Source organism: Triturus cristatus, chromosome 9 (assembly GCF_964204655.1).
Source record: "Triturus cristatus chromosome 9, aTriCri1.1, whole genome shotgun sequence".
NCBI lineage: Eukaryota > Metazoa > Chordata > Amphibia > Caudata > Salamandridae > Triturus > Triturus cristatus.
Genome location: NC_140592.1, coordinates 739,300,117 through 739,320,815, shown reverse-complemented (window position 1 = coordinate 739,320,815; position 20,699 = coordinate 739,300,117). Strand labels below are relative to the sequence as shown.

Below are 20,699 nucleotides of genomic sequence, written 5' to 3'. Positions count from 1 at the left end.
CCTGCTACAGTATTTGAGTTAATAAATAAAAAAATAACGCTTTTGGCGTGGCGCTGATTACTATGCAGTAGGAATAGTAACCGTGAGTGCTTAGTTGGTTTGAATTTGGTTAGCTGCAGTACACCTATATATAGTTAATTACAAGACAAAGGTACATGATTTAATGGAGGATTTTATAAAGCACCTCAAATCATACGGCGGGATCAGTTACAAGAATGACCACGTTACGGTCTGATCGCTCTTGTAAGTTGCTCTTCGAAGAGCTGCATAGATGCAGATGAATCAATGTATGAAGGTAGGAACAAACTAAACCTTTTCGTAACGCGATGTGCACCGTGATAGGCTTACTTTACAATGCATGGTCGCTCGTGCATAGAAACAGTTCATTACACCGCACATGGAGTAGACTTGTTGCCTGAAAAGTACGAATGAATTAGTGAGTGGATATTTTTCCATCGCAACATACCGTGCATGTGGACCCGCTACAGCCAAAGCACGGCCATTCACTTCGTTTGCACGTGTTGTTACTCTCCACAGCGAACTAGCTGGCCGGAGGGAGGCACAGGCCCCGCCCAGCCCTCTCGGTGCTGGCCAATGGCATGTGGGCAGTCTGCTCCTGGGGTAGAAGGGGGGGGGTGCTGGGCTCACGCCCACGCGGGCGGTCTGTGGGCTCAGCGCGAGACAGTATTAACTGTAAGCCGTGAGGCAGGCAGGTCTGGGACACGAGCGTGCGCGCCCCCTGTTCCCTCCAGTGCATGCATGCGAGATCAGACAGCAGTGCAGTGGTACCTCTGAGATCCAACCCGGGACCTGCTGCACCCCGCAGAAGGCAGAGGGGGAGGAGGGTCCAGACCCCGCCAATACTGTGTGTGTGTGTGTGTGTGTTTGTTGCCTGTGGATTGACTTTGGTGCTGGCGCCTAGAGGAGTTGCCCTGGTGTATGTCCTGTCGTGATCTGCAAGGTGGGCACTCGTCAAATACAGTTTTGCCCTACTTTAAAATGCCACCTTATCCTTCCCCGGGGTGAGCAGACTGCGGTGATTTGCCCTGCCTTTAAAGCTGCACCGTGCTAGGCGCCTGGGGTCTCGAGCAGGAGGACCCTAATGTGGGAGAAACCACTCTGCCCCTTCAGTATCGCAATGGATTTAACCCAGATCTTTTGACTGGGGGAAAATGTTTGCATTGTCCGCATTCCGTCCATCATTTGTTTGCTGTAACACCTTCAGTATCGCGGGCATGCAGGTAGGGGAAGAACCGCTAAGGGATGGGAGGGGGCGCTTGTTTGTATCGTTGTAATCCCATCACCCCCCACCCTGGGAAGAAACACGAAGAAGCTAATCCCACCTTTCCCCTTTCTCCTGTTGTGTTTTCTCTCGTATTGAGTACAGGTGATAAGGACACAATGGTTCCCAAACAATCCCGGCCCTCGGGCTCGCGATCCCTCCTGTCAAACATTTCTTTGAAGCTGCCTGACTCTTCCCTAACTCTCACACGGTTCCTGGAAAGCTGCTGGACCACCTCTCCTCTCCCTGCCTGTGTATGTGCATGAGGTCTTTCACGGTTTCCCCCTGGCTTTCATCCACTATATGCCAGTCTGCAACGTTTTTGTTTTATTCTAAGAACTGATTTTGTTTTAAAAGTCGAATAAAACCAATTGTTATCGTATTTGCACGGGGGGTGTTAAAGCAGTGGTACAGCTGTGGCGCTCTTTGTTAAAGGCATTGGTGAAGTTAAGGTGCACGTTACTACCGCAGAACGTTACATGTGCAGAAATGTTTTAGCGATATTTTTTTTTAAACGGACCACACGATTAAACGTGTATTACAATGCGGGCGATTTTCACCTCCATCTTAAACTTCTCTGTGAAATCAACAGGTGGATGAACTGCAAAAAACATCTAATGTTTTTGTGTTGGCGTGTTAGGTGCATAGAGGACAAAAAACGTATTGTTAGTGGGGCTGCAAGATGAATATAAAATGAGCTATTGTGTGCAGTAGCCAGCAAAACCAATAACAAAAAGTGTCTTATTTTAGTGTCATTGTGCTAGACAGGTGTGAAAATGTAATACTTGCCAGACAGCCGGGTAAACAGCAGGGAAGGTTAATTGACCATTGTATTTAGCGTTGCAAACAGGTCCAGCATCTTTTAGTGGGCAGTGCCAGCAGAAAAGGCTCACGCTGGTACTGATCCTGAAGAAAGGTCAGAAAGGGCCATGGACCAAGGCCGTGCTAGGCCTCAGTCCCAAAAAAAAGCATTTACAATGCAATAGGTCTCGCAATGACATTATTTTAAGCTATTGACATTATAAATGGCTATGTTTAAAAAAAAAAAAAAAAAAATGTAATGCATTGTTATTTACGATACCAGAAGCAACACCTGTTGCATTGCATAGCGCGGTGTCTGTGAAGACGGCGCCGCGCTTATTAAAGTAAAAAAATGACAGTTCCTTTTATTTATGTTTTAAAAACATAAAAAAAGCATTGCCATTTACAATGCCAAAAGCTCACACTCGCGTAAATGCGAGACCTATTGCATGGCAGATTCTTGTTTTATTAGATTACAGGGAGAACCAGAAATGCGCTAGACTCGGTGGCAAGCGGACGTGATAGGATCTTCTACTAACATGAACATCCACTGCAACCACGTGCCGCCTTTTTGTGCACATAACTCTACAGTAGCACTGAGCCATTCCCTGTGTGACATTCCAGTTACAAGAACATGTGCACAATAATAACTTATCTCTTATGCCAATGCAGTCATAAGTGCAATTAAAACATCTGCCCTCTGTCCCAGGGCTTTTTACTTCTCTGTATATGTTGTGTGGATGTATGTGTGTTCCGTTTGTGGTGTTGTGTTATGTGTTTTGTGCCTCTTGTGAGAAGTTCACTACCTTACTTTACACTCTCCATTCTTTCCCACAGCCCAGTGTCCCCGATGCCTCCCTCGCCTCTTGAAGAACGTCTTGTGGTGCTCCAAAGGCCCAAGACCTTGGACCTGCACTTGGACCGGGCCTTCGGCACTGGGCGGCGGTCGGGTCTCTATGTGAAAAAAGGCCACCAGGCTGCCAAGGACCACGCCCAGCGGGACGCAGCCTATGTCCACCTTCTGGACAGCCAGCCCACCCCAACCCACAAGCCCAGACTATCCACCCGCCTGGACCACAAACCCAAAGACTTCTTGCAACGCCTCAAATTAATCAAGCTTTTCAACCACCACAGCGCAAAAGCCAAGCAAAGTCCATCCAAGGAGAACTACAAGCCACCTCGGCTTCTGGGCTGCATAAAGGCACAGTCTCCCACTTCCTCCAACCGATCCAGCCCAGAGGCTTCTTCTTGTGGCCGGTGGGCTATGCACCCACTGAAGTGCGGCTGCCGTGGCTGCTGGAGGTTCGCCCGCTGCGAAGAGGCTGCTGGCTTTAGTTGCTTGCCCTCCAGGCCTACCCTTAAGTCATTGAGTTGCTTCTCCAGCGCATCCAGTCTTCAGTCGCTGGCCTGCTCCAGCTGCAGCCCCCCAATGAAGAAGCTGGGTTGCCTGCCATGTGGGTCCGCTCTCAAGTCGCTGGCCTGCCTCACTTGCAACCCCTCCGTCAAGTCAGTCAGCAGCTCCTGCAGCTTTTGCAGCAGTGACCCCATTGTCACCTATGACCCTCAGGGATCCTCCTTCAGCTGCAATTATGATGACGACTATAGCGTGCGTACCATCTGGCCGGAGGAGCTGGCAAAGAAGATGACCAAATGCAAGGTGCACACGCAGGCACCCATGATCCTAGACTGCCGCAACTTGGTGGAGTACACAAAAAGCCATTTGCAGGGGGCCATGCACTTTAGCTGCTCTGACACAGCAGGAAGGCGCCGCCTGCAGCAGGGTAAGCTGGCCATGTTGGACTTCATCACCTCCCGGGAGGGTCGCGACTCCTTAAAGAGGCTCTGGCCCAAGGAGCCCACAGCAACCTGCAGCGCTAGTGAGCAGGCACCAGCACCCAGCAGTGACCCACCTCCGAAGCCGCCGACCACCCAGAACCTGCACCTGGTACTCAATTCTCTCAACAGGCCATGCCCAGATCCCTCACCTGCAGACAGAGGTAAGCCTCACAGCTCATGCTGTGTTCTCCTGACAACTCAATGCATGATCACTCCCTTTCTCTCCAAAGTGGGTGAATAAGGAATGACCGTGAGAAGGGGTTAAAATGCTAGCATTAGTGGTGTGGTCCTTTAAGTCCATACCACAACTAAGGGCCTGATGTAGAGTTTGGTGATATCAGAAAATCTTGTGTTAGTGTAGTAAGTGCTAAATCAAGAGCAGAATCCCGCGGCTTGAGTTTCCTCCATCAGTCTCTCTATTGTACAGAATATTTCCAGTTTTACCACTCAACCATATATTGAACCCCAGAACTTCTGGAAGCAGAGGGGCCTCCTGCCTGTTATGGACTCTGGTTCTACAGTTCCTGAGTCTGCAAGCAAAGCTTCCACACAGTTTCTTACCATCACGTGTACACACAGCCCAGATCTACACGCTTGCCTCGTAACGTGGAGACTAAGTCTGTATTAGTTTGAGAGGGTTATATTTATTTGTCCTGCTAACACAACTTATGAAACAAAACTGATACAAGTTATGGATGTATTCCATCTAAAAAAGGGTAGTGGTGTGGGGGATTTCACAGCAAAGGTTAGCGCGATACTCTCGAGCGCAAGTACAGTATACTACTGTTTGGAGAGCCTTTTTTAATATTCAGTTATGCAAGCCTGTTGACTTTTAATTGCACGCTTGGAAAATCTACAATCGCTATATCTCATTCCAGCTTACCTCTCAACCCAGACAGGGAGGTTGTGCCACCGTTAGGCCAACGGGGGCAGTTCCACAGTGGCACATTGTCTGTGGGCCCGGCTAGTAACGACCTTAGAGTGATTGTCTCTATTCAGGAGTGGCCCATGCAGGTAAGAGCGGTGGGGCCGGGTGGGGGTTCGACAGACGACCACGAGGGAAAATTAAATAAATAAATAAATAATTAATTTTCCATCGTCAGTTGAAATCCCATCCCACCCCACCGCTCTTACCTGCACGGGCCGCTGCTGTCTCTACTAAGTGTCTAGCCAATAGTGTTATTCCACTAAGAATTCTGAGATCTGACACAAGCGAATGTGTCGTAGTTGCTGTGGCCAAATTTCTGGGTTGGGTTTGGGTCATTAGAAATAGGAGGCTTTAGTTTTTAGTGTATTGTTAATTCTTGATTTTATATGTGTCAACTGAACTTGTTCTTATTACTTATCCTGATTGTAATCCTTTTTAATCTGTCTTTTTTTGATGAAACATTCGATAATAAAGACAAATGAAATGAAATGTTATTCCAATGAGGGGCCCAGTCAAGCCCAACAGTAAATGCAAAGGAACTGAAAATTCCATATTGGGAGTCCTCCAGATGGCAGAATGCTATTTTGCGCACAGAACTGAAAACCCTTGCACTGTTCTGCTGAGGTTACAGTGCTAGGTGTTAGACCTTGATTGTGTTGGAAAACTCCTTTTGATTCTTTGAATTTGCACTGCTGACTTCCTGTCTGAAATCTTTAGCCATGTAGCTCTGTCAGTGAATATGTTGTTTAAAGTGACTCCTATATTTTCCAGGTGAGCCACTGCCTTCTAAATCTCTGTAAGCAAGTCTTGCCTTCCCATTAGGCTAGACACCCATCCCTCAGAAGCCCATCCCTTGGTTTCTAGTCTCTTTCAACTAGCAGAAGTGTGTAAGGCTTCAAAGTGCCAAACCTGATGTCATAATAGTGCGACCCACAACGGCCATCTTGGAAATGCTTCCCCAGTTTGTAAACTATTGCGATGATGGTATAGCATTAGGGCCGCCCGACTCTAGATGACATTGGGCTGAGGCAGATCAAAAATACTAAGGCATCTTTCTCACACCCAGTCCTTCCCTGTGGAGCACTGGTACTCTGCCCCACCAGGCATAGGTTGTTCCTGAGTCAGGAGCTTCTAGGTGCAACATCACCTTGTAGCTCACAAGAACAGAGGTTCGAAGGATTTGGGGGACCCCTAAGTATCGTAGTGCGCCAACTCTTCACCTCAAAAACAACAGTTTGATGGACAGAATGCAGAACAATGTCATACATTCACCCCAGTACAGACATCTGGGCCTAAGTCCATCATTTTTTTGCTCACCATGCCATTCCAGTTTGGACCCAGCCATATGCAAATCAGTCTTGACCCTGTGCCTCATGGGAACAGTCCAGCCCGAACTGCCAAGCCAGTTCCTCCCCGGACTGGAAACAAGCATCCTAGGACCAGTTTCACCTCAGGCTTCTGAGAGCTTTCAGTTTGGCTGGTGGTCAGAAACTGGAGCTCTTGTACTTAAAGCATGGAAAGGAGAACACTTAAGAGACGGCTCGCCATGGGGTGTCGGTACATCAGCCCCTCCTACTACTTCACAAAAACTATTTGGTGACAAAGGGATTTATTGTGGTATTATCTCCTTTGTGCAATTCTACAGAATCCTTACAATTCCATGACTGAGACCTACATGACATTCTACCAATGCACCTCATCCCAGCCCTGCAGCACCCCTGCTATTCTATTACTTGGGCCCTACTCAGATTTGCCACTGAACCTCAGTCTTACACAGGAGCATGCCTTCTAGTCCAGAGGTGGACCCATGCCCGGCTCTGCAGATGCACCTCACTCCTGATTACCCGCCTCACCAACAATTCCAATATGTGCACCAGGTTGTGGCAGTGCACGTCAGTCCTGCCCCTCAGCCACGTAAGAACGACCATTGAAGGTTGCATCATGATTGTATATAGTCTTGTTTCTGCATTCACACACAAGTGCATTCCCGAAGGAAACCTACCTGGAAAACGCATACTTTGTGGCAAATCATCAAGGCGTTCGCACAGACAAGATGACTTTCTGCGACCACTGTGCTTACTTAGAGGGCGCCACGATGCATAACCGAAAAGAATGAAGCGGTATTTGCAAAGATAACCTGAAAGTTAGTACAAAGGCCCAAATTATGAAGTAGATAAGGATGGTATGTACCAAAAAAATTACAACTAGAAAGATCGGATATGAATCTAATATTAACTACAGAGAGATGGGCTCAAAACAAGAAAGGCATGGGCCCAAATTAAAGGTGAAAGTGATCAGCCTGACTCGAGAAGTGCTTAAGACAGGCGTATATGCCCAAACCATTAGAGCAAAGAAGAAAAAGCCAAGACTATGGCCTTCACAACAAAGGAATGGGCCCAAACCGAAATAAAAAATAACCTAGAACGGGAGAGTTCTAAGTGAGAAGTACACTAGAAGGGCTTTGAATGGGCAGGTACTGAGTACTGTATGGTATTGCAATTATATAGCGCTTACTACCCCTGACGAGGCGTCAAAGCGTACCTGCACGTCTTTAATTTGAGAAGGAGAGTGCCTGCGCTTTTGAGCTCTGCTGCGGCACATTTAATGGGAGTGTACTGGCACTTCTCAGGAGCAAATATGACCTCCAAATCGAGAGTACCAGCACTTCTGTATTGACGTTTGAAGCATTGGATAGACCCTAGTCAAACCGTTACCAAGTATATGCAAACCCAAATGAAGACGCTCAGAATAAAAAATTATGCCGTGATAATAAGAAAGGAAGCAAGGGAGAGACCACAACCCCTAAGTACACCAGGAAGAAAAATTTAGACGCAAATTAAAAGGTGGAGATGAATTGGGCAAAACAAAACCCAGAAGTACACAACAAAGACAAATGAAGGTCCGAATCGAAAGGTACATGACTATGGGAGAGAACAAAATTGAGTCACACAAAAGAACACAAAAGGAAGGGTCCCAAACCGCGCGCCGAAGGTACCGCATGATCAGCGCCACGCTTTAGGGTGGGCGCGAGACGGGGCTGGGTCCTGGCAGCTGTCACTGCCGGCTGACAACTCCCATCTTTTGTGTTGATGGGGCGTCCATCTGCCCCGGGCTGACAGCTGGGCCTGCCCCAAACAAAGGGGCCTGAGGGGTGTCGTGGGCCCCGGGTGATGTCATCTCCTACAACGGAGCAGCTGGTGTCTTGCGGGTTGTGCGTAGGAGGTGTCCCCGCCCACTCCCTGAACTGGGAATAGGCAGTTGAGGTCGGAGGGCATTACCTCATCGCTTGCGGATCCCCACCCGCTTCCTCTGCTGTGCGTGAGGCGCCCTCTGACACCACAGGCATCCTCACACATTCTCAGCCTGCCAGGCCTATTTAGGAGGGCTATGGGCAATTTGATTTTTCAAAGCTACTGAGTTTTTTTTCATGGCTTTTAACAATCCACCTCCTGATATAAATCAACTCGATTGGAAGTCCAAGGTGTAGCTGTTTCTTTCCCAGTTGTAGTATGCAATTTCTGGGGATGAACGGACCCGATCATATAGGCCTCAGACGCCCACCAGATACCCCACCTTTATACCATTCTCAGACAACCGAGCTGTCTGTCGGTTTGTACGTAACACACACCTTACAGACTCGTGCTTCGAACAGCCGAACCAACCCCCGGGTTACACAGGTCTTCCAGGCACCGTGTGTACAGGCTGAGGCTTAGGACAGCAGTGCTACCCCTCAACTTAGACCTCGCCGGAATATACTGCAGAGGTACCCAGCAGGTGATGCAAAGCTCGTGTTTCAGGCAGTGCTTGAAATGGAAAAATAAAAGTGCAGCTACTCGGTACTAGGGTACCTGCTTGTTTCTGAGAAGTGCCGGTACTCTCCAATTTAAAAGTATTACTTTTCTCTTGATAAGTGCAGGTACTCTTCCTCTCAAAACAAAAAAGTGCCGGCACTCAGTACCGGAGAGGTCCGGCCCATATAAAGCCCTGGTTTCAGGTCTAAAATAGCTGAGCTATCGCCAGGGTTTTACCTACAGCATAGGCCACATTGCGCAGACCTTCCAGACTCTTGTTTCAGACAGCTGAACTATCCCTCGGGTTCCGCAGGTCTTCCGCGCGCAGACAGCAGAGCTCTGTCAGAGTGTACGGGTTCAGAACAGTACGTTCGCCTCACTTAGATCGCGCAGGCACATGCTGAATGGCTGTCCCTCAGGCCACAGGGACCTTTTTGGCTCAGGTCTTGGACAGCAGAGCTATATTTTGGCTTACAGAGAGCTCTTTTAAGTCAATGGACCTATCTCTCTGGTTGCGCCAATATCTTGCCTCAAAATTCAAGAACCCATCATCCTGCCCAGATCTCACTGCCTCTGGCAGCAGAGCTATCCCTCAGGTTACACCGACGTAAAAGACTGATCTCTAGGTCAAATCTTCCTTCCATGGAAGGTGAAGGCACAGCAGAGCTATCCCTCAGGTTACACCGACGTAGAAGACTGATCTCTAGGTCAGATATTCCCTCCGTGGAAGGTGAAGGCTCAGCAGAGCTATCCCTCGGGTTACACCGACGTAGAAGACTGATCTCTAGGTCAGATCTTCCCTCCGTGGAAGGTGAAGGCACAGCAGAGCTATCCCTCAGGTTACACCGACGTAGAAGACTGATCTCTAGGTCAGATATTCCCTCCGTGGAAGGTGAAGGCTCAGCAGAGCTATCCCTCAGGTTACACCGACGTAGAAGACTGATCTCTAGGTCAGATATTCCCTCCGTGGAAGGTGAAGGCTCAGCAGAGCTATCCCTCGGGTTACACCGACGTAGAAGACTGATCTCTAGGTCAGATCTTCCCTCCGTGGAAGGTGAAGGCACAGCAGAGCTATCCCTCAGGTTACACCGACGTAGAAGACTGATCTCTAGGTCAGATCTTCCCTCCGTGGAAGGTGAAGGCACAGCAGAGCTATCCCTCAGGTTACACCGACGTAGAAGACTGATGTCTAGGTCAGATCTTCCCTCCGCGAAAGGTGTAGGCAGTGTCTTGCTTTGTTCTCTGCTTCCTTTGTCTGTGGTGGAGGATGTCTTTTTTTTGGCCTCTCCTTCGCCTGGTGTTTGTCATTTTCTTGCTCGACAGGACTTTCGACCTCGGTAGCCAAGTTTGTTTTTTTGCATCTATTGTTCTGGGAGTTTGCTCCTTCTGTCTCCCCCTGCAGCTTGGTGAGGCACAGGGTGCAAGTGAAATAGAATGTTCACTCTGGAATCCAGGCCCACTGGAATTTTGCAGCAAGAGAGAAACAAATGATGCCGCAGAGTTAAAATTATGCGTCTAGACTAGACACATTATGGAGCATGACGCGGCCCTTTTTGTGCCAGTATCACTTCGTTATTTTGTCATTTTTACAACGTTCGCACTCTCTGGGCAAATGTTGCTCATCATTGGTATCAATTTAACACCAAAATGCATCTATCAGCAAAGGAAATGGGACATATTACTGGGCGATGACAAGCCTACCAGTGCGCGGCAATCCACGTGGTGGCATTTTTAGTAACATTTGATCCGTTTGAGCAAGAAACCATTTTTTTTCTTTAATCTGTAGTTATGAAGAAGATGAATTATGTAGCAAATGCTGCAAACCTGCAAGTATGCAAAAAAAAGAAAGCCAGAATCACGTATTTCCAGTGTCTCTGGAAATTATTCATACACATATGGAGACAGGACCATGTTTGGTTGCAAAGTGTCTGTAGCTTGTTTTGTAACATCTAGACCAGGGGTCTTCAACCTTTTCTGTAACAAGAGCTACTTTTGTTCAATGAAAATCATCCCGAGCTACTAATACTATTGATGTAAAAGTAAACACTTTATTTATAATCCAAGGGAATGGATCACTTGTAGCTGTCACCAGGGTTCAGGTTCTTGTCTCCGATATTTGGTAAAGAACCCTCATTCACGTAAGACAATTGTGAGGCGGTATATCTTGATTCTCCGCCTTGATTTTAAATACGTGACAGAATCATCATAGGGTTCTTTCCATGCTTCCTCCGTCCTGGAGGGAACCACTGGATGTTTCAGTAGTGATCGGGGAAAAAAATTAAAATATTTATAAAGGGTGAGGAGTGCTCAGGTGGTGTGAATGATTACAAAATTCCTCTTGCTACCTGGACTTGACTTTATTCCGTTTGGCGCAAGGAATTTTTTTAAAAATACAGCTATGTGCAGATAGGATGCATAATGAATCCGCTGAAGTCTTAGTCTGAGTGGTCGGACCACTCAGACTAAGACAGCACTCCTCATCCTTTATAAATATATATATATTTTTTTTCCCCTGATCACTACTGAAACATCCAGTGGTTCCCTCCAGGACGGAGGAAGCATGGAAAAGACCCTATGATGATTCTGTCACGTATTTAAAATCAAGGCGGAGAATCAAGATATACCGCGTCACAATCGTCTTACGTGAATGAGGGTTCTTTACCAAATATCGGAAACAAGTACCTGAACCCTGGTGACAGCTACAAGTGATCTATTGCCTTTGATTATAAATAATTAGCTGGAAGCTGAATGGATCACAGCTCCTTCTATCTCTCCCCACCCCCCCCCCCATTTGATTAAAATGTAAAAGTAAACACCCCATCCAAGAGCATCAGCAGTGATAACATCGGTGCACTAGGCACTACTGTAGTGACCAGCTCTTTTCAATTAAATTCACGTTGGCGCCAATGGGAACATTATTCTTTCACTGCTCCGCCCTTTGAACTAAAGCCAGGCATCCAAGAGCTCTCTAAATGGAGGTGACATTCCCTATTTTACAGGCGCCTGCCCAACTGCCACAGAGCAGAGTAAACCAGTTTATTAGTTGGCATTTCCCAATTGTAGCACCACACCGTTCTGAGCAGAAACCATTCTCACTTCCTCAGGTAACAGCCACAGTGAATTCAGCTGTGGGGATGTCCCTTATGCCACACCGATGTGTTAACTTCAGCTCCTCAGTCTGGAGTTTTGGAGTCCAGGCTAAAATTAGATTTTGCCTTCGGTGTGCCCCCCCAACCCCCCCCCCCCCCCCCCCCCCCCTGCTCAGTAACATCCCCGCATGTCTTTCCTCTTAATACCCTCCAGCTTTGATAAACTGGGTTTGACTTCTGCCATTTGGAACTTTACCATTTGGCTGTTGGATGCATTGCAACTTTCTATTGGAAGAATTAGAAAGCAAAGTGACTATATATGAAAACATGTTATTTTTAAATGTGCTTGTCTTAACTGCAGGTGACGGATCCACTGAGTTCATCCTGGAAATACTGTTAAATCCCTTAATGAAGAAAGGCAATTGGGGTGGTGTTTGTAATATAGGGTGTGACAAATTACTTGTGATAGATCCGTTCAGATTACCTTGGGAATCCAGGACACAATTTGCTAGAGAGGCTGGCAAGTCACTGATCTGGGAGGCTCTCTGGAGTTAAGAACCAACTTTTGTTTAGCATTGGAAATTTGGGCTCTTTCACTGCTAATAATTATTATTTTTGTTTTTAAAAGTGATTTACAATCTTTGCTACTTCATGTCCCATTCTTGAATCCCTCTTCCTAGCTTTTCCCAAAGGCAATTTATTGTGTGAGGCTTTTTTTATACATAGTTACTGTTTTTGAAAAATGTGGTTGTCAAATTTTTGTTTTACCTAAAATAGGTTTACTTGTATTTTGGATTTCCTCAGACAGCCGGTGAGCGCAAAATCCATCAAATTGTGTTTAGTTGGAAGGTGAGGGTATTTCATATAACAAAAACCCCAATGGTAACAATTAAGTTCACCACAATTTTACGAGTTGAGGCACCCCCTCTTCAATGTTGAGGGACACCAAGCAATAGAAGGGCTGGATAGCTACCGGGTGGCATGCTCTCTGCAGTAATATGCAGTAGAGCCCGAAGAGAAAGCCCATAAACTTTGTCTCACTGTTGCACATCACATAGAAGTTGCATGGAAATCCAAAAATGTGCATCAAAGTTTTACAAGTATATTGGTCAAATCGTAAATCATGAGTTAAACCCCACTCTGTGTGTTCTGCAGGTACCAGCAGCACTTCTGAAGAAGACCAGGAGAATCCACAGGAAGTCATCTCCCGGCCAGTGGAGAACAGCGGGGGGCTGCTGACCCCTGACATTGAGAACGCAGAGCTGAGCACAATCCTCCCCTTCCTGTTCCTGGGGAACGAGCGGGATGCCCAGGACTTAGAGAGCATGTTGGGCCGGAACATTGGCCATGTCATCAACGTCACCACCCACCTGCCCCTCTACCACTTGGAGTCCAGCAACGTCCGCTATAAGAGGCTGCCAGCCACCGACAACAGCAAGCAGAACCTGAGGCAGTACTTTGAGGAGGCCTTTGAGTTCATTGGTAGGTGGCAAGTCAGGCTAGGGTCGGTCCTGGATTTGTCTGCCATACTCCCATATATTGGCATGACTTTGCGTACTGTCTCATGAAACAGTGATCCAGGAGATGGTGGTTTTGCTTGATTCTGAGCAAAGCAATAAGGCGTGTACTCCTCCTTTGTTGGGTTTGATGCTTGTTTATCACTTGCTGGGGGGAGGGGGATAGATGGCTGCATGTAATTAAAATTACTTGTTTTGCACTTAGCGCTTGATCTTATTTCACTTTTGCTCTTTCTACGCTCTATAAATAACATGCATTACCATCTCCCAATTTAATGACTTCGGAAAGATGGATGGCTAAATGTACTTTATCAGGATTCAAACTTGTGACAAGTGTAGTAGTCCAAATTTCTGCAGAGTTTCAACTCCCTGATACATCCTGATGTCTTACATGCGCACAACTAAAATCTTAAGGCCACAAGTGCAAGCGACGACAAAGCTAAGTCAACCTTTAATTCTTCATTGGTTCAAAATTGTAGTACAATTAAGCCAGCAGGATGGATCAGTGAGTTGAAAACTCTGCAGAAGTATGCACTCCTACACTTGTCACAAGTTTGAACCCTGATGAAGTTCACTCAGCCTTCCATCTTTCCGAGGTCATTAAACCGAGTACATTAAATTGGGTACTAGTAACGCATGTTATTTATAGAGCGCAGAAAGAGCAAAAGTGAAAGATGCACTGTGTAAAAAAACAAGTTCTTACTATTTACTCATTGATCCTTCTTGTGTGTGCAGTGGGAAGTATGAAAGGCAAATGTAGCAGAATGTTGAGTGTGCATTTTTTCCTTGATGGATGTTGACTGCCTGAGTGTAGGGGTCTTTGTTCGGGGAAAGGCGATGACCATTGGTATTTTATTTTAACCCAGTGTGTTACGGAATGTTGCTTGCGTGCTTCCCTAAGTTGGCCCACTTAGAGCTTTACCACCTGTTTGGGAGGGGTCTATAGGTAAGGAAAGGAGATGGCCATTGAGGTGCGGGCTCCATTTTGTTTCAGGAAGTAGTGTGTGTTAGGTACTGCGTCCGCCCAGCAGGACCCCGTTTGTGAGGTCTCTGGGCGAGTGAAGACAGAAAGTTTGGCTTGTGTGTAGCAGCATGTCGGGTGTATATGTCCGTTTTTGGTCATGAGAAGAATATACCACAGTTCTGTGAATGGCTCTGTACCGCAGTGTATAGCAAAACGTTAGATGCTGATCCCTCCCACACGCCAACTAACACATTCTTTAGCCCCACATTGTGAGGGCCTTTTGGCTCTTTCCTCTGTCTGGTTGTGCAACAGAGTATGTATCAGAATGTCAGCGTGGCCTTATTCTTGACTTTACTATCTGGTTGTCTGAATGGTGTAGCAGTGTCTGTCCCTTATTGGGCTATGGGAGAATTTCTCAGCATGCTTGTGTGGTAGTCGCTGGTGAGAGGCGATCACTGTGCTATCTGGTTGTTTAGCTAATGTTCATCCGCATGTGGGCGGGCTATATTATTTGTGGGGAATTCTTGGTGAGGAAGGAGATGACGGTTCTTTTTGTCTGCTTGCAGAGGAGGCCCAACAGTGCGGCAAGGGTGTACTTGTGCACTGTCAGGCAGGCGTCTCGCGCTCGGCCACCATTGTAATTGCCTACCTGATGAAGCACACCCTGATGACCATGGGCGACGCCTACAAGTATGTCAAGGGCCGACGGCCAGCCATCTCACCCAACCTCAACTTTATGGGGCAGCTGCTAGAGTTCGAGACGGACCTGAACTCCGGGGTCACGCCTCGCATCCTTACACCGAAGCTGACTGGGCTGGAGACTGAAGTGTAGAAGTGTGGAATCACAGAGGGTGGTTGATCTCAGGACATGTTTTGAGAGGTGAAATATGGGTGAGGGGAGGGACAGGAGCAGGGACAAGAGCGTGTGCAATAATGAACTAAGGTGAATCTTAACGCAAAGCCGGGCGCAACTTGAACTCCCAAGGAGGACAACGTGCTCGGCCTGCCCACTCCTGCAATAAATAAGTGGGGACGATTGATGAGGGGAAATGGGCCAAAAGACTCGAGTCCAATTCCGACAAAAGGGCAGTACCTCCTCAACGGATGTGTAAGCTACTTCAAATTTCAGCTGCTGTTCCTTTATGGTATGTAGAAAGGAAAACGACTCTGCCCAACACTGAGAAACTAGGATGCTTTCTCTTCTGTGACAGAGTTCTTGTCGGCTGCCACAACACTCACTTTTCCATCTTCATTATGGCTGCTACTTCTCCTCGAGGTCATGCAAGAGGGGCATGTGGGAACCTCCAGCCCACCAGCACAAATGTGGGGTGATGCATTCTAATTGTAGGTACATTTATCTGAGCCAGTGCAGGGGTTTTGCTCTACCTGTAAGCCTCCCAGGGGACAGGTAGAGCGCTTTTTGTGAGCCAAGTTCTCCCCTAAAAGGGATACAGAGACTGGGATCTCCTGTTATTGAATTACTTTGTGTGTATATGTAAAATATTTGTGTTATTTCTTAGAAAATCTCAGGATTACAGGTTTCTTCCAGGCTCTCACTGTGGACCGAACACAGTGACAGGATAGATTGAGTATGCAGATGATCATATAGAGATTTAAGATATGGGGTGTAAATTGGGGCCGCTACTCCAATCACCTCTACAAGGATGCCCAACTGCCATGCTGTGAACATTTTTGCAGCCCAAACTCTGCCCACCCTTAAAAGTATTTGTGTGCCTCTTTTCTCAAAAACATGATGTAACTTTCTTGCTATTTGCAGCCACTAAATCGAATTTTCTACTTGAAAACAACAATAAAACTGACTAACAGAAGGATAGTCTCAACAAGGCAGTTATCCAAATGCGTGGGTGACGAGGCTAATGAAGGCGGTACAAAAGAACATAATAATTCCCCCCCTTAATCCTTCCAGACACATAATCCACGTTGGTATGACATAAAACATAAGTCTTGGCGGTTTTTGACTGCACATTTTTCCTGGAAATCAAACATTGTGTCAATGAACAATGGTCCACTCGTCTGTTTATTTCCACGTTGTTTTCCTGACTAGTACCATTAGCAGAAGAGTTGCTATTGTAAACAAATCACATAGACTGGGCTACAAAAAATAAAAATAAAATGATCAGACCATGTCTACCTGTAGCCTTTTCAAATCTGACCAGAAGGAAGGCAGACATTTGAAGGACACCCGAAGCTTTGGACTCGTCTTTTAAATGTGAACTATGTTCTATTATTGAAAGCGGATTTGTGTTGGGCACATGAATATTACTTCTAGTCGTACTGTGCCCTCAGTATCTAAACTCTAGGTGTATTGCATCACTAATTCTGTCCAACAGGTATAGCATGCCCTTTTCCCACCTAAGGAAAGCATGAGGATCCCGCTGTGCTTTGAACTAGTGATGCTCGTGTCCACAACCAGTGGTCTAACCAAGGAAAGCATTAGGATCCCGCTGTGCTTTGAACTAGTGATGCTCGTGTCCACAACAGACATGGAAGACATATGACTGGCTGTAAAATTTAAAGTCACCAACCCTTCTATACGTGAAGAAAAAGTTACCATCTGGACATAAACCTCCTTCCCATCATTCCCTTCTGTCAGCCGCTGCCCGTTCGGGTAAGAGCAGTGGGGGGGGGGGGGGGGATTTCGACAGACTATCACGAGAGAAAATTAATTATTTACCAGCTTCACGTCTCATACCTGCACGGGCCTCGGCTGCTTTCTGTGACATTACACTGTACGATGTGGACTCAGACACAACTCACAAATTTGATTTAGTTGTGTGAGGGTTTCAGGAGGACATGAACAACTCGTCCTGCTTTGCGATTTATTTCTATATTTATAGCTCTGTATCTATCATCTTTTGGTTTTGAGAAAAGAGCCACACACATTTGTCGTGAGAACAGAAATTGTTGGAATTTTTAAAAGTTTTTTTTTTTTTAAACTTTTGTTTCTAGGTTGCTAAAGTCCAATGGAAGGACTGCAGCATTTTGTATTTGCCCCATCAGGGAGGCATGAGCCCCATCTAATGCCAAAAATGTAATCCACATTTAACAGACTGCCAAACTGAGCCATGGAACAGTAGCACCTTGAGGCATGAGTGGTCCCGGTGATCGCTTCCCTCTAATGTGCCTCTGCCAGAGTCAACATAGCTTCACTTCCCGGCGTGCAGGGTATTTAAGGGGATATCTAAGGGCACTCAACAGGGTCAATTAGCATCCAGAAATAGCACCTAGGAAGAACAGGCCACTTATCTAATTTCAGCACCATGTGCCCTCCAAGAATTTACATCCACAAACATGAAAGGGCTAAAATGGCACTATCACTAGTCTTCTCTGAGACCATTCCCTCAGTCTTCCACCCAAACTGCCTTACTGATGTACGCTCCCAAAATAAATGGGGGGGAAAAAAGACAACACGTGGCTGAAATGTTCAAAAATATATGTGTCAATGAGGAGCAGCCCGCAAGATGCAGGCGTACCTACCACTCTGCTTCTTCCTTGCAAGGTAGGGGTGCCACAGTATTTAAGTTTTAATGATGTCCTGCACGTATATTGACTCCGCACTTCTGACTATGTCGTCGAGGCGAATAGATGTGGAGTTAGAATAGTAAATCCAAGCTTCTCCTTTTGGCTATGTTGGTAGACCATATAAGTGCAGGTGGATATTATTGACCTCAATATTGTGACCAATAACCCTTGCAAGAAGCTGGTGTGCAGTTTTACTGTTCAGTTTAGACCTTCCTCTGTGAGAGGCCAGTTGGTTTTCTTGGACACCCAGGGATTGCAGAGATGTCGACGAGGCTTTGAAACTAGTGACTGAAAAAGCTGAGCCGCTTTGTCTGTACATTTCTAAAAGACCTCTCATTTCAATCTGCCTGAGCCTGAATCCAATTAGGCTGTACAGAATCTCCCAATAGGCTACGTGTCTGCCTCTAATGCGTCCTTTTACTGTCCCCGTCGGAAGTCTGTTTGTAACTGCGACAAGAGCATGAACATCAAGTAGCCGAGTTTAGCCTCCAAATGTCCCTGTCCTAACCTAGTCATGACATTTTGCGACGCTACCACATTGGAACTTGTTTTGCACTTGGCATTGTTTTGTTAGTTTGTGGCAAATACATAACCTGACAGAGAATAAGGGCTGGTTATTTCTGCTTGTGTATGAGATGCAATAAGTCATGTCTGCTCACCTGCTTTCCTTCTCCATTGTTCTCCTCTGCCAGTCACTGTGAACACTTTACTGTTACTTTTAGGCAGGCGTATCTCTCTCTTGGAATTGCAGGTGTCACAAGAGGACCGTCAGTGGCTCTCGTGCCAAAATTTACAAGCCCCTGTCTTCATTACACATCCTTACCAATTGACATTTTAGTGGTTTTGTGATTTGTTTGGTTTTTAATTCCATTATTATTTCTCTAAAGCAGGTCAATGGATAGCCCAAGAAATTAGACATTAGTGTCTGATGCCTCCCTTTTTAATGCAACTTGTGTTCTTTGCCAGTTGGTGAGTCAAATTGTGCCAACGCCGGAATAAGCTAGTCCTTTTGTGTTGCCATTTCACCCATTGAAATTTCATTCTTTGATTTGCACCCTTGAAGGCCCCTGGGCATTCTAGGCTCTATTTGGGCCTGCGGAAGCTTACACAGATACATCTATAACATTCTGAGTGACAAACACTAGGTCTAAAGATTTGACTAAACCAATGTCTAGAAACACTACAGAGCCATTCCTGTATGTGCCACGCGGCCTCATTTTCTAATGGTCTGCGCAGAATCTGAAAGGATTTATTTAATAGTAGTTCCCATTGATATCACAGCAGAATTTACACCTCTGTGTAGAGGGAAGAATGGCAGAAGGTGGAGGGAGGATGACAAAATATTTAAAAATGGAAAAGCAGAACTGTCAGGGAACTTGTGCAATGATTTTATCCTCATTTGTGTAGCGTATTTTCTGCATTTTTCCCTTTTTTTCTGGAAGAGTCTTGTGAATCTAGGCAGCATCTGACATCCAATGTTAATGTGTTGTATTCTTTATTTGACTTTTTGTTATTTATTCATTTTGGCATCTGTAATATTTATTGACCGCCAATATCGGAAACACTAGTAATTTATTAAAATAAAGATTGGAGGTTTTGTAATTAAACAAAAATATTGTGTGCTATGTATTTCGCATGTCAGCAGGAAAGTACCATACTAACTTAATTCGCAAATCGCCAAGCTGGACCACATGGTGTTTCATTGAACATGCTGGTTGAGGGGAGGCTTACTGTCCTGTTGCATGTTTATACAACTGCTTTCTAATTCCATTGGATCATTCTTGTTATCGACTTGTTGAGTTTGTCTCTGGGACTGGCTTCCCTCTTGTGGTATAGGATCATACAGGAGGAATACAACTGTAATTGTAGAAAAAAACTAAAGCTCTGAATACAAGTGGTTGATAAATTATATTATATGTGGTAAATCCTATTACCAAACATATCAGAATTACAAGTTTTGCGATCAATAAATTCCCTCCAATTTCCCCCCATAAACTTTGGCAGGTCAAATATGCTGGTTTGACTGATAACATAAACAATTACTCACCCATGCATAATTGGATGTGGTAAGCACCGAATTCTGCATTGAATTCCATAGTGTGTCATCTTGAATAAGTGGAGTTTACTGCACTAAGAGGGAGGTAGTAAACTTTTTAGCTTTTGAAACGTACTGATAATAGATTCTACTGCTGGATTAATATATTTTTAAAATATTAAGCAACATGGTTAATATGGACACAAGATTAAATCCCAATTCCTTTTAAATTCAGATTCCTAAATAGATTCCACCAAAGCTGTCAATTAAAAATACTGAAAGGAACCTTTTTCCCCCCCCACAATTTTAAGTGATATAGTAAAACATTTTTCTGTTTAGGAAGTTGCTTAAATGGGAGATATTTCTGAATATAATCTGAGATGGATCGGTAGATATATCTACACCTCAACGGAAGGCGAGCGTTTGAAATGATTGACTGTAGGAACAAAAACTTTTACCTAGAGCTCCAGGTATCTTTCCAAAGTTAATTGGAAGGTCTATCTTTTTTTTTACTCCCTATGTGAAAAGTTTCAACATTAGGCATACTGTACTTCAGTAACCTATTTTAAGTTTTTTCGTGCAGAGACATCCTCTCAAATTAATTCGAGCCTAGTAGCAATCGTTTTTTGTCACTATTGTCAGAGACCCAGTCTTAAATTTAATTTCAACGACAGTGTAAAAGGAGAGGATGCTCTGTTAAGCAGTCAGTAAATTGCCTGTCCAATAGTGGTAATCAGGCATTTAACTGACATTTAATAGTTTTGGGCAAATGCAAATCAAATGAATGATCTTTTTCTGATGTTCTCTCTGCCAGCCGGCTCTTAATTCTACATTAACAGGAGACCCTCATGTACTTTGTTTGAACACTATATTTATAATGCTCAGTTACACATTGCTGAGGTTTTAATGAGAT

At 45.5% G+C, this 20,699-nt stretch overlaps 1 protein-coding gene across 1 annotated transcript in view; it reads left to right on the top strand.

Moving 5' to 3' along the window:
- The window catches only part of LOC146798690 (dual specificity protein phosphatase 10-like), a 49,832-nt gene extending 30,468 nt beyond the window's left edge, over window positions 1-19,364 (top strand). Inside the window, exons 2-4 of the mRNA XM_085625989.1 lie at window positions 2,921-4,080; window positions 12,883-13,209; window positions 14,775-19,364. Of these exons, the coding sequence (XP_085482115.1) occupies window positions 2,934-4,080; window positions 12,883-13,209; window positions 14,775-15,040 (1,740 nt within the window). The 5' untranslated portion in view covers window positions 2,921-2,933 and the 3' untranslated portion in view covers window positions 15,041-19,364. The remainder of the gene's footprint in view (window positions 1-2,920; window positions 4,081-12,882; window positions 13,210-14,774) is intronic.
- The last annotated feature ends 1,335 nt before the right edge of the window (window positions 19,365-20,699 follow it).